Source organism: Scyliorhinus canicula, chromosome 9 (genome assembly GCF_902713615.1).
Source record: "Scyliorhinus canicula chromosome 9, sScyCan1.1, whole genome shotgun sequence".
NCBI lineage: Eukaryota > Metazoa > Chordata > Chondrichthyes > Carcharhiniformes > Scyliorhinidae > Scyliorhinus > Scyliorhinus canicula.
In genome coordinates this window covers 167,236,633-167,249,836 of record NC_052154.1, presented here as the reverse complement: position 1 = coordinate 167,249,836, position 13,204 = coordinate 167,236,633, and the positions used below count along the sequence as shown (strand labels likewise).

Genomic DNA, 13,204 nt, shown 5'->3' with positions numbered 1-13,204 from the left:
TGCAGAGTGTGACTATTTTCATTTAATCATATATTGAAAGTAAAGGTTAGGTCGATTCGTCACACCAAAATTGCCTTTTTGTGCCAAAGATGTGCAGGTTATGTGGAGTTACAGGGATAGGGCAGAGGAGTGGGCCTAGGTAGGGTGCTCTTTCAGGGGTTTGGTGCATACTCTATTGTCCGAATGGCTTCCTTCTGTGATGTAGGGGTTCCATGGATTCGAAAAGGAGACGGTTTGTAAACTTCATGGTTAGGACAGAAGTGCAAGAGACTTTGGAATATTTATTAACCTGTTGTTCTTTCAGTTTAAATCATGAGAGTTTAAAGTGAACTAAGAAAATAGAATGCTGGTACAAAAAGTGCTTGAAAAGTGCAGGTCAGGTGGCATCAGTGGACAGAGTGAGAAACATGCTTCAGATCGATAACCTTATGCCAGAATTTGTGTTTAAGTAGAATACTGTGTATTGTTGCAAAATAGTTTGTGCTCAAGTTCACTACTGAATTCAGCCCTGGCTGTGCTACATATGATATTTTAATACAATTCAGGTACCCATAACTTCATAAGAATGTGCAGACAAGAGTATCAAGGCTGAACCCTACTGTCACAGCAAAGCTGTAAGGGATGGTTCAATGAGATGGGGCTTCTGTTGTGAAACAGGAGCTTTAAGGGAACTTTAGAGAGTTATGGGAGACATTTAATGGGATGGAACAGTATTTACGATCTGCTGGGGCGACAAGACGAGATGTCAGAAGAAATTTAGGATAGACATTGAATATGCCTTTATCTGTAGTGTGACAACAGCTGCAATGGACTAGCAGAATGAGTAAGGCCAAACCAAAGAGAAAATGCTGGAAAATCTTAGCAGGTCTGGCAGCATCTGTAGGGAGAGAAAAGAGCTAACGTTTCGAGTCCAGATGACTCTTTGTCAAACCACTGACTTCATTCATCAAAAGTAGATGCTGTAACGGGAAGGTTGGTTCTCTGGATAATAAGAACTTATTTTGTGACCTCAACTGTTTTGATCCCATAGTTTTGCTGCTCAATGCAATACATATTCTTCTAGTCACACAGTCACTTGGTAGTACAGAGGTTGAGTACTGCTGAAAGATCTTTTTGATGAAGCTTTTCATCTTGCATTTATTAGGAATGCCAAATTCAAATTATTCCTTCCAAATTCTTGTATCTGTCCTGATGAGAATATGATGAAAAGCTTTGACAGCATTACAAAAATTCTTCGATTCCACACCTTGAGACTTAATTGCAAACCTTTCTATTTCAAAAATCTGAGGCAGCAGTTCTGACATTTGGCTTGCATTTTAGTTAGATATGCTCTTTTTATATATTTACCAGCGAGATAAAATAAACTACCTGTTGCTAAAAGCTGTTCTAATTTGCATAATTCCTTTGTACTTTACATTTGATAGTATAATTCACGATTGACAGTAAATTAATGTGCATGATTATGTAAAATAGCATTCTTACAGTTCAGTCGGTGTCTAGCCATTGGCCTTCAAGGTGTTTGCAGCCGCAGGAAAAGGTGCAAAGGAGATTTACCAGGATGTTGCCTGGAATGGAGAGTAGGTCATACGAGGAAAGGTTGAGGGTGCTAGGCCTTTTCTCATTAGAACGGAGAAGGATGAGGGGCGACTTGATAGAGGTTTATAAGATGATCAGGGGAATAGATAGAGTAAACAGTCAGAGACTTTTTCCCCGGGTGGAACACACCATTACAAGGGGACATAAATTTAAGATAAATGGTGGAAGATATGGAGGGGATGTCAGAGGTAGGTTCTTTACCCAGAGAGTAGTGGGGGCATGGAATGCACTTCCTGTGGAAGTAGTTGAGTCTGAAACGTTAGGGACCTTCAAGCGGCTATTGGATAGGTACATGGATTAGGGTAGAATAATGGAGTGTAGGTTAACTTCTTAAGGGCAGCACGGTAGCATTGTGGATAGCACAATTGCTTCACAGCTCCAGGGTCCCAAGTTCGATTTTGACTTGGGTCACTGTCTGTGTGGAGTCTGCACATCCTCCCCGTGACTGCGTGGGTTTCCTCCGGGTACTCCGGTTTCCTCCCACAGTCCAAAGATGTGAAGGTTGGGTGGATTGGCCATGAAAAATTGTCCAAAATTCTTTGATTAACCTAGGACAAAAGTTCGGCGCAACATCGTGGGCCGAAGGGCCTGTTCTGTGCTGTATTTCTCTATCTATCTCTATCTAGACCTTCAAATTAACCAAAATTAACTTTTATGTATTCATTTTCAGAAAAAGATCATTTATGATTAATAGAATTGTAGAGTCTTTTAAAGTAAAATGATTTAATGAGTTTTGACTCATGGTCTTTGTATAGATAAAAATAAAATGTCTAAAACTATAACTGGGTCAAACCTGTTTGGAATTGCACCAGCTAAAACCACTAAACTATATCAATGTACACCAGTTTATATAGAGATTATCTTTAAGCATTTCTAATTTAGATTAAAAGGATCTATGGCAGGCCCTCCCAAATTATTTTCCAATATGACCCCATTTTAATACATGAAAATGATCAGAACTCCAGACACCAACAAAAACATAATAGCAATAAAGCAGCGTTGTAATATTTGGTGCAAAATTATTAAAGTTACAGATCAGATAATCTGAAGACTTGTGTTTTTAAAGTACTTACTCATCAGTCCATTATTTCATCTGAGCCACTCCTCCTCGTGGACCTTGGTCAGGAAGAAGCAAAAGCTCAGGTATAGGTTTTTGAGGTGGCTGATGTTGGAGCCCAGGTTGTCCTGCAGCACCACGATGATGGGTTGGTCTTGTGCTGGGTTCATACTTGGGCCTACGTCTTCAGACTCTATGAAATAGCCGAGGAAAAGAGCCCATGGTCCAGGGGAAGCAGGACAAGGGCTGGGCGAAGCTTGGCCATGTGTGTCAATCCAGTAGGCAGTCTTGGAGGAGGGGCAAGTTCATAACCTCTTTTGCTGTTTCTGCAAACCCAATTGGAGTCTCAACTCCAGTTTGGGAACCGCTGACCAACCTATGTTTGTGAGAAACTATATTTGAGTGCCTGCTAGTCTTTGTGTACTATTCCAGTTGACAGTTTTCTTTATTTCAGGAACTCTTTGCATTGAGCATTGTATTAAAGTAAGGTGGAGTCATCATTAACTGCACAAGCCAATCAAAGAATACAGTTTAAGTGTTGTACCTGCTGGTCGAGGTGCTCAGTCAGCAGACTCCTGAATTATTATTGCACACTGACTTATGACAGATTGGTATGGTGATATCGTGACTCAAAGTGGCACTACGTCTCTCGCATTTTAAATTTGCACTAGAAAGGGGATGCTTCTGACTGGACCTTCCTAAAAATATGGGACTTCCCAACTAAATGGGAACAAAGTCCTATAGTGAGTGGCTATACACGGGGCAGCATGGTAGCACAGTGGTTGGCACAGTTCCTTCACAGCATCAGGGTCCCAGGTTCAATTCCCGGCTTGGGTCACTGTCTGCGGAGTCTGCACATTCTCCCTGTGTCTGCATGGGTTTCCACTGGGTGCTCCGGTTTCTTCCCATAGTCCAAAAATGTGCAGGTTAGGTGGATTGCCATGATAAATTGCCATTAATGTCCAAAAAGATTAGGTGGGGTTACTGGTTTAGGGTGATAGGGTGGTGGTGTGGGCTTAAGTAGGGTGTACTTTCCAAGGGCCGGTGCAGACTTGATGGGCCGAATGGCCTCCTTCTGCACTGTAAATTCTGTGATTCTATGACAAAACCACTCTCTTTAAATAAGGGGCCTCAGCAGAGAACCCAAGGCCTCACACAGCCCCATTGTTTCATTGAGGAGCTTATCTCGCCGGAACTCCTCAGTATAGCTATTTATAAATAGCATCTTGATCTCCAAAGCCCCCAAGCCCCAATGCACTATGGGAGTGTTTCCTCTCTAGTCTCCCTTGAGAAGTCTATTTTTTGAAAGGCTTTTAGCAATGATAGTACTCCTACATTGCAATTAAGTTAAAGTTCCTGGATTTTGATCTAACGACAATGAAGGAACAGCAATGCATGTTTGGATGTGTGTCTTGGAAGGGAACTTGAAGGTAATGAAGCTCTCAGCAAGCACCTGCTGCTCTTGGTCTTCTAAATGGTAGAAATCGTGGATTTGGGCAGTGCTGCTGAAGAAGCATTGTCGAGTTTCTGTTGTGCATCTTGTAGACAGTACCAATTGCAGCCTTGGTACACTGATGGTGGAGAGAGTGGATAACCAATTGGTGGGATGCTGGTTAAATGGATTGTTTTGTCCATGGTGGTGTTGACCATCCTGAGGGCAATTGAAGCTGCCCTCTTACAGGCAAGTAGGCCGGGATTCTCCAAAATCCCGGCTAAGTGTTAACTCCGGCGTAAACACCCGAGTGTTTCACACCGGTGTCAATGGGCCACTTGGCCCAGTGGTTCAGTTGCCCACAGGGAGCCAGCACTGCAGGCGAGGGTCCACACATGCACGTGGCGGCCATTTCCGCACCACCGCATGCACGTGGTGGCCGTTTCCACGCCAGCACTGCGCATGGCGCCACCGCGTAGCGGCACAGCTGGCCCGCGCGGAAGAAGGTAGGACCTCACCAGATCGCGCGTGCCCGCCGATCGGTAGCCTTTATTGCAGGCTAGGCTGTCGTGGAGGGGCCCCCTCAGAGTCTGATCCCCCTGCCCCCCAACAGCACAACACTGGTCCGAGCTCCCGCCGGGTGATACCATATGTGAACTACGTCTGCAGAACTCGTCCAGTCGACCGTGGAGAATCACCGCGGGGGCCTCTTTCAATGGTCCCCGACTGGCGCCTCGTCGGCCGCGGAGAACCACGTCCTGGCGTCGAAGCAGCCTGGCGGGAATTTTTGGCGTCAACGCCGATTCTCCGACCCGGTGCGGGCTCGGAGAATCCTGGCCATATCCTCTCTGATAGCCAGGCCACAACTCACCGCCTTCTGTTAGCAGAAATCTGAGACTAGAGTCATGCTGGCACTTTTCCTAAATATTTTTCTTGTTTCGTCCTTATCTAAAATCGTAAAATGTCAAAATCACTAGAGGTTAAATAGGAACTGAAGTTAGCCATTTGGACCTTTGACCCTGCTCCATCATTCAATAAGATCATGGCTAATTTGATGGTGGCCTTCCTGTCTGCAAAAATAACCCTTGTCTTGATTAGATCAAAAATCTAACCAGCTTATTCTATGACCCAGCTTCCACTGCTCTGTGGGATAGAGAATTCCAAAGATTAACAACACTCTGAAAGAACAAAACCCTTCTGTTTTACTTAAACTTTGACCCTTTATTGTGAAACTCTCGCTCCAGTTTTGAATTCTTCCATGAGGGGAAACATCCTTTCAGCATTTACCCTGTCAAGCCCCCTCAGAATCTCCTGTTTCACCAAAACTGCCAAGCATTCTTCAAACTTTCAGTGAATAAAGGTTTAACCTTTTTCTCAAAAGGCAACCCCTTCATGCCAGGAATCAACTGAGCAAACCTTCTCTAAACAACTATGTACTTCAGTAAGGAGATCAGAATAGTACTCCAGGTGTGGTTTCCTCCATGCCTGCACAACAAAAAACAAGATTTTCTCACTTTGATACTCTGTCTTGCAATAAAGGCCAACATTCCTTTTACCATTTTGTGATTCCTAACAAGGACAGTCAGATCCCTCTGCACCTCAGTATTCTGCAGTCTTTCTCCATTTAAATTATATTTTGTTTTTCAATTCTTTTCAGCAAAGTGGAAAAACTCACATTTTCCCACATTTCTGCTCCATCTGCCAAGACATAACCTATTGTATATTTTTTGCAGACTTTTTCTGCCGTCCTCACAGCTTGTTCTCCTTCCTACCCTTGTATTGTGAGCAAATTTGTTTACCAAATCTTCATCCAAGTCATTAATATAAATTGTAAATAGCTGAGGCCCCAGCAATGATCTCTGTGGCACTCCCCTAGTTAGTTTGTCACCCTGAAAATTACCCATTTATCCCATAAATGTTCATCCATTTTCTCTTTCTCTTTGTCTTTTTCAACAATTGCTGTTAGACATGCTGAATATTTAGCATTTTGTTTCTGTTGCAGCTTTCCAACGGTATTTTTAAAATTAGGATATAATTCACTATCATTTGAACACCTACCTTGAAAAATTCTACTCTACTCTCTGATGGGATTTCCATTTTTTTAAAACCTTGTTCGCATTTATTTTTAATCTATCTCCTTTCTCACATTTGATTAGATCTACCAAAAGTTGCTTTCATGTCAACATAATCTTGCTCAGCAACTGACTCTGGTTTTGACATTCCATTTAGGTTCCAAATGAAATTCCGTCGAGTGTTTCGGATCCACCTGATGGAACCATCAATTCACTAGACACGTGCTTTAAGATATGAACAGTGGTTTTAATCTACTTACAACAGAGCCAGCCTGTTCCGCGTTGAACTCTCGATGAACTGAACGACTGGCTCTGAGCATTGGTATTTATACAGCAGTCCAGGGGGAGGAGTCGTGGGCGGAGCCCTGTACAAACTCCTAAGCATTCCCTGTGCTACTCCCCCTAGTGGTAGGGCAACACAACTGCGCTTACATATGCATGATCTCATGTATATACAATACAGTGTGAATTACGGAGTTACATTCACCACATCACCCATGATTACAGATGTCTCTTAGACATAAGTTCTCAAGTTCTTGCTGCATCTGGAAATCCACACCGAATTCCATATGCTGCCATATACAAACTGTCAACCTCTTGTTTTCACTGGCACTGACTTGCCCTATTTCAAATCTGGCCTGGTTCAAAAGTTTCATTTCATCCTTTGTCTCATCTCGCGGTTGGTCAAAAATCATCTTTCCTTTTGAGATGCAAAGGATCACAACATCAGCCACTCATGGATACCAAGGCCCCTCCAGACCTTTCTTTCACTTCCCTGTGACCCCATCCCTTCTAATCTCACCTTTTTGTGATACTCTCTGAGCTTCCCTTCTCTGTCTGTGAATTTCTGCCTTTAGCAAATACTTTCAGCTTCGTCCCCTGACACCCTCACTTCAATGAAATTTGAGCTTGGCATGAAACTGATTTCTTTGGCTAGCAATGTTTCTCCTTCACCCATCCCACTACATAGCATTTTGCCCATCTCCAGTGTTCTCTCTTTATCTGGACCTCTCTTGCTCATCTCCACAGTCCAAGCTACGCCTGCCTTTTTATGGGATAGGTGGAACATTCCTCATCTCATTTTCTGGTACTTTGATATTGCATCATTGCAGTTATTGTTCTCGACCTGAACTGGAAAATCGCATCAAATTTACCTCCATTTTCCACCCTTCGCATCTTCACATGGGCCATCTCTGACACTTCCCTTCTTTTTTAAAAATAAATTTAGAGTACCCATTAATTTTTTCCAATTAAGGGGCAATTTAGTGTGTTCAATCTACCTACCTTGCACATCTTTGGGTTGTGGGGGCGAAACCCACCCAAACACGGGGAGAATATGCAAACTCCACACAATGGCCCAGAGCCGGGTTCGAACCTGGGACCTCGGCGCCGTGAGACTGCAGTGCCACTGTGCTGCCCGACTCTTCCCTTCCTTGACTTTGTCCCCTATCCTGAGGATATCAACAAATATTCACAATAAACCCACTGACTCCTGCAGCTACCGTCATTATAATTCTTGACGTCTTGCTTCCTGTAAGGTTTCCATTCCAGCCTCCCAGTTTCTCAGTGCCCATTGCGACTGTTCTTAAATCATCCAACACTATTTCTGCCATTGGGGAGTGGGTATGCAGATTGGGTGATGCTTTGTGGAACACCTCTGTTCAGACTGTAAACATTACCCCAAAGTTGCAGTTGCCCATGATTTTAATTCTGCACCTTGCTCTCCTACTGACCTCTTTGTCCCCAGTTTCCTTTCTATAAAGCTTGCCACAAAACACGGCAGCAACTCAAGAGCACCTCATCTTTGTTAATTATGATACTTTGCACCTTCCTGGACACAATATTTGAGTTCACTTTCAGACTGGAACATCTGCCCCTATTTTGTTTCCTTTTTTGGTTACAGGATTTTATTTTACTTGAGCAACAGTTATTCATCCTCCGCCACTCATACCTCCTTCTTAGTTTCTTTACTTGCCCCTTTACCATTCCCTTTGACCACCAAACCTTTTAAACCCCCCCCCCCCCCCCCCCCCCCGGTAGGCTCGTGAGTGGGGTGGGGAAGGGGTTGGGTTGGGGGGGGGGGGGGGGCAGGTGTATTGAATAGAGCACGAAGGTGTGAGGTGGGAAAATGTGGCGGGTGGCCATTCTACCCAGGGCAATTGAGGCAGTTATGTAGTCACTTAAGTGTCTCATCGCACCGCCATTGGTATTCAGCGAGTGGGGTCTTGCCATGCAGGGAGACCATCCAGCAAATCCTTGTGGGGAGATCGGATGGCAGCTAGTGAGGACATCCACTCCACTGGTAGTTTGATTGTGTGAGAGGCCTGAGGCTGTCCAGGTAAGTGTCTGATTGCCTGGTAATTACGCCTGACCTCTTGGAGATGAGTGACGCAGTGTTCCCACCAGTTTCTCAGCCAATGGACCCCATCACGAACACAATATTTTGCTTTTAATCTCTCCTGCCTTCCACCCTATGACAGGCCTTCACTTTTGTTCTCTTTTCAACACCTCTCCCCTTTCACTTAAAAACCTATTGAATTTCTAGCATTTACCCAGTTCTGAGGGATGTTTTTGACCTGAAACAATTAACTCTATTTCTCTCTCCACCACAAATGTAGCCAACATTTTCTGTTTTTATTTCAAGTTTCCAGCTTCCACACTATTTTGCCTTTGTCTCTCTTTGTGCTCTGTCTGTCTATTGGGGGCAGTTTGCCACCAGAAAATGTTACCTTCAATTAATAAATCTGTAGCAAACTGCATGGGGAGGTGACTAAGGGCATAACATGGATTTTGTTTTTACAGGTTTTATGTGCGGCTTGAGTACATACAATAAAATGAATATTATATCAAATTATTTTCCGAGATACAAATTTGTGACACTGCATTGCAAATTAACTTCCTTTTTGGAGGTGGTCATTTTTTTCATTAAGAAATTAAACTGAATTTGTTACTGCTGTATGTGTGGTTAATCTCATTTCCTGTTGTTGATTTGATGTCTTTTGCTGCTCTGGCTACCTCAGGCATTATCTGTTGCCCTGCTTGCAGGCAGACGTGTTTCACAAGCGATGTAGTGGAGAACGTCTTCATCAGAGACTATCCCCAAGTAATTCAAAAGATGGAAAAGGTAAGCACAATACAAATATTGAGTCATCTGTATTTCAGTTTTGTAACTGGAAATTTAGCAATTGTTCAGTATACTACTGATATTGTGTCTAATCTGCAAGATTAATCAGTTCACTAGATCATCTTTGTATAGACTGTGCTTAAGTGCATCGTTGGTGTAACCATAATTCAAGTTTTTGTACATATTTCATAAAATGCATTTCACATTTTCTCTGTACAACTTCCAAATTCGAGGAGAAGCTGCTTATTGGTCCTATTTGAAATGGCAATTTAGTTCATAGAACATATATTATGAGTAGAAATTGGCACTTGTTATACTTGTCTTGGGGACACCAAGCATACCTGAAATTTGTCTCGCCCAAAGTTGCAAGGGTGGTAATGTAAAACTGGTGTTAAGGTGGAGCAGCTATCTAGTCTGTCCTGCTTTGTTTTCTGGATAGAATATATTCCAGCCTGCAGATGCTATCAAGAAAGGTGAAATTAATTTTTTTTATTTATGTGGAGCCAAGAGAAACAGGATGTTCCTCCTTGACAACAAAGCACTCCTTGGCAGCCTAAAATTCAACACTTTGTTCAGGTGTGCTGCCTGTTCAGGTGTGACAGGTGTCAGCTACTCATCATATTGTTTTAGAAGGAATACAAGAACCAATTCTACGTGATACTCCACATTCATCTTTGAGCCAGGATTGTTCTGTGTGCTCATGAGCTAACAGTCAGAAAGATCAAAGATCAACAACAACAGGACAAAGCAGCCTGGTTGCTTGACATCGAACCAACCACTGTGCACAGTGTACCATGCACAAGATACACTGGAGCACCTTGCCAAGGCTCCTCTGACAGCACCTTCCACCACCTTGAAGAACAAGGTCAGCAGGTACATGATAACACCAGCTGCAAGTTTCCCGGCAAGACATGCATCGTCCTCACTTCTTCACACTTCAGACTATCATATCAAAATCATGGAACTCCCTACCTATAATAGGCAAAATCATGGAACTTCCTAACAGTATTGTAGATGTATGTGCCTACGTGGACTGCAGTGGTTCAAGAAGGTAGCTCATCCTCATCTTCCCAAAAGAAGGATAAATGTTAACCTGGCAAGAAATGACCACATACTATGAACAAATAAAAGAAAAAATGAATTTCTCACTCCATTTTTGTTCTGGTGTTCAGATATGTATATATTTGAGTAAAAAATGTTGTGATAGCCATTTTTATAGTGAGCAAGATTGAGATTATTCTAACAATTTTAGGGTAAACCATTTTTGGATAAACAGTTGCTTTCCCTTCCACTGAATTATACTTTATATTGGCTGGAGTAGAAAGGAACAGCTATCTGACTGTTAAAATGACTAGTGTAATATCATAATTGCAAAACTAGTCTAACCCCTCTAACCCCCCTTACCTCAACAAGTGAATAACAGTCTGGCATAGTAACATTGTTGTTCAGAACTGATAGCATCATATTAGTTCCTGTATATGTTCAGCATAATGATTGTACTGGGAGTGGTGTCATAACTACTGAAAGTTAACAAGATGATCCAGATAGTGTTTCGCTCAGTGGGAAGTGAAGACACCAGGCCTTAGTTTAGTTAATTAAACTGGATGTGCTTGTTGTAACCAAGAAGGTAGCGTTCCGAAGAAGTAAACTTCTACATTATTAAGATACCTGTATTGGTGTTTAGAATTGTTTGTGCTACAAATGGGCGTTTTAATTTATTTTGTTTATTTAAAATTAAGCAAACAACTTGTCTGTATCATCTTGCATTCTGCACTTGAGGTCATGTTGCACTACACTTTTCCTGCACTGCAGCCAGCACCAAAAATAGTTTTCCAATATAAGAACATAAGAAATAAAAAGTGTATTAACCATATAGCGGCCCCTTGAGCTTGCTTCACCATTCAGTAAGATCACAGTTGAACTTCTACATCAACTCCACTTTCCTGCTCTATCCTAGTATTCCTTGATGTTCTCCATGCCCAAAAAACTGTTGATCTCCATTCTCAATGGAGCATGAAGAGTTCTTGTAGGTAGAAAATCCAAAGATTCACAACTCTCTGAGTTTCGGGCAGCCCGATAGCATTGTGGATAGCACAATCGCTTCACAGCTCCAGGGTCCCAGGTTCGATTCCGGCTTGGGTCACTGTCTGTGCGGAATCTGCACATCCTCCCCGTGTGTGCGTGGGTTTCCTCCGGGTGCTCCGGTTTCCTCCCACAATCCAAAGATGTGCAGGTTAGGTGGATTGGCCATGATAAATTGCCCTTAGTGTCCAAAATTGCCCTTGGTGTTGGGTGGGGTTACTGGGTTATGGGGATAGGGTGGAGGTGTTGACCTTGGGTAGGGTGCTCTTTCCAAGAGCCGGTGCAGACTCGATGGGCTGAATGGCCTCCTTCTGCACTGTAAATTCTATGTAAAAAAAACTTCTCTTCATTTCACTCCTATATGACCAACTCCCTGGTGATTGTATACCTATTCTTTTCAACCAGGCAAAACATCTGCTTAGCATCGATCTTATTGAACCCTCTAAGAATTTTATGTTTCAATGACATAATTTCTCCTTCTAAACTCCAGAGAATATAAACCCATTCTACCTAATCCTCCATGGAGCAGCAATTTCATTCTGAAATCAATCTAGTGAATTCTCATTGCAACCCTGCAAGGTCTGCATATCTTAAGGAGACCAAAAACTGTTCACAGTACTTCCAGGTGTGGTCTCACCAAAGCCCAATATAATTGCAGCAAAACATCTTTTTAAAGTCTGACCACTTTGCAATGAAGGCTAATATACCATTTGTCTTCTGAATATCTTATTGCATCTGCACATTAACTTTGATTCTTGTGCAAGGAACCCCAAATCCCCCGACATAACAAAATGTATTTGCATGTTACCTTTAAATCATTTTGTTTTATCATTTTCCCTACGAAAGTGGATGATTTCACATTTCCCCACATTGTGCTTATCTGACACTATCTTGCCCAAAATCACTCGTCGGTCTGACAATTCTTGCCCTTGCCTTGTGGAATTATAGCCAATGACTGCGAACCGATTAATGCTATGTGACCACATTATTTACAAATTTCAAATAAATTTTGCTAACCTTTGGCCCCTCTCTACGTAGCATTGCGGTATCTTTAATTTCTGTAATTGCTATAAAGTCACTGTTGTTTTGAATTACTTTCTTGATGGTGTTCAGAGCTTAATGTCTAACTTTCTACTTGTACTGAATTACTGTCCTCTTTCTAGCAAAATTTGTGACATTAATCTGGATTAAGCAAAGCTAGTTATGCTTTTCATGCATTTCAGTATTTCAGTACTTCTATGAGCAAAAGGAAAATTGAGTATTACTCTGCAACATATTTCTTCTCATCTTACAGCTTCATCTAGAAACTTTGCACCTAAGTGATTGCATCTAATAGGATCTTTGGTTGGTTTGGTGGTAGGAAGCCAAAGCAGCAACAAAGTTAGCAACTGTACTTGAGAAAATGATATTTGATCCTAGCCTGAGGTCAGGACACTGTATTTTCTTTGTAAACTTGTTGGTGTGTGGTTCAGTTGGGACAGTTTTTCAAAAAAGTTGAAACATTTGCATGCTATAGGGTTAGCGGGTGTTGCAATATACAGAGGAAATGTGCAAAAAGTAACATTTTTTGGAGGATAGTGAATTCATGCCATCAGTGCAAGCTTAAAGTTTTAAGGGTCAGTGGACTCAATAAAAAAGTAATTGTGGAAGAATTAAGCAATACTAATGTTAAACCACTATTCAAGAAAGGGGTGAGGGATAAACCAGGAAACTACAGGCCAGTCAATGTTTTGGAAGTTATGGGCGGCACGGTGTCACAGTGGTTAGCACTGCTGCCTCACAGCGCCAGGGATATGGATTCGATTCCGACCTTGGGTGACTGTGTGGCATTTGCACATTCT

General features: G+C 42.3%; 1 protein-coding gene across 7 annotated transcripts in view; it reads left to right on the top strand.

Moving 5' to 3' along the window:
* trim66 (tripartite motif containing 66) overlaps positions 1-13,204 on the top strand; it is a 407,144-nt gene that overhangs the window by 286,269 nt on the left and 107,671 nt on the right. For 6 of the 7 annotated variants that reach the window (XM_038808134.1, XM_038808133.1, XM_038808136.1 and 3 more), the window contains one exon: positions 9,178-9,281. The exons of the other annotated variant lie outside the window; for it this stretch is intronic. In XM_038808134.1, coding sequence (XP_038664062.1) covers positions 9,178-9,281 — 104 coding nt within the window. The remainder of the gene's footprint in view (positions 1-9,177; positions 9,282-13,204) is intronic. 7 annotated transcript variants of the gene reach the window in all.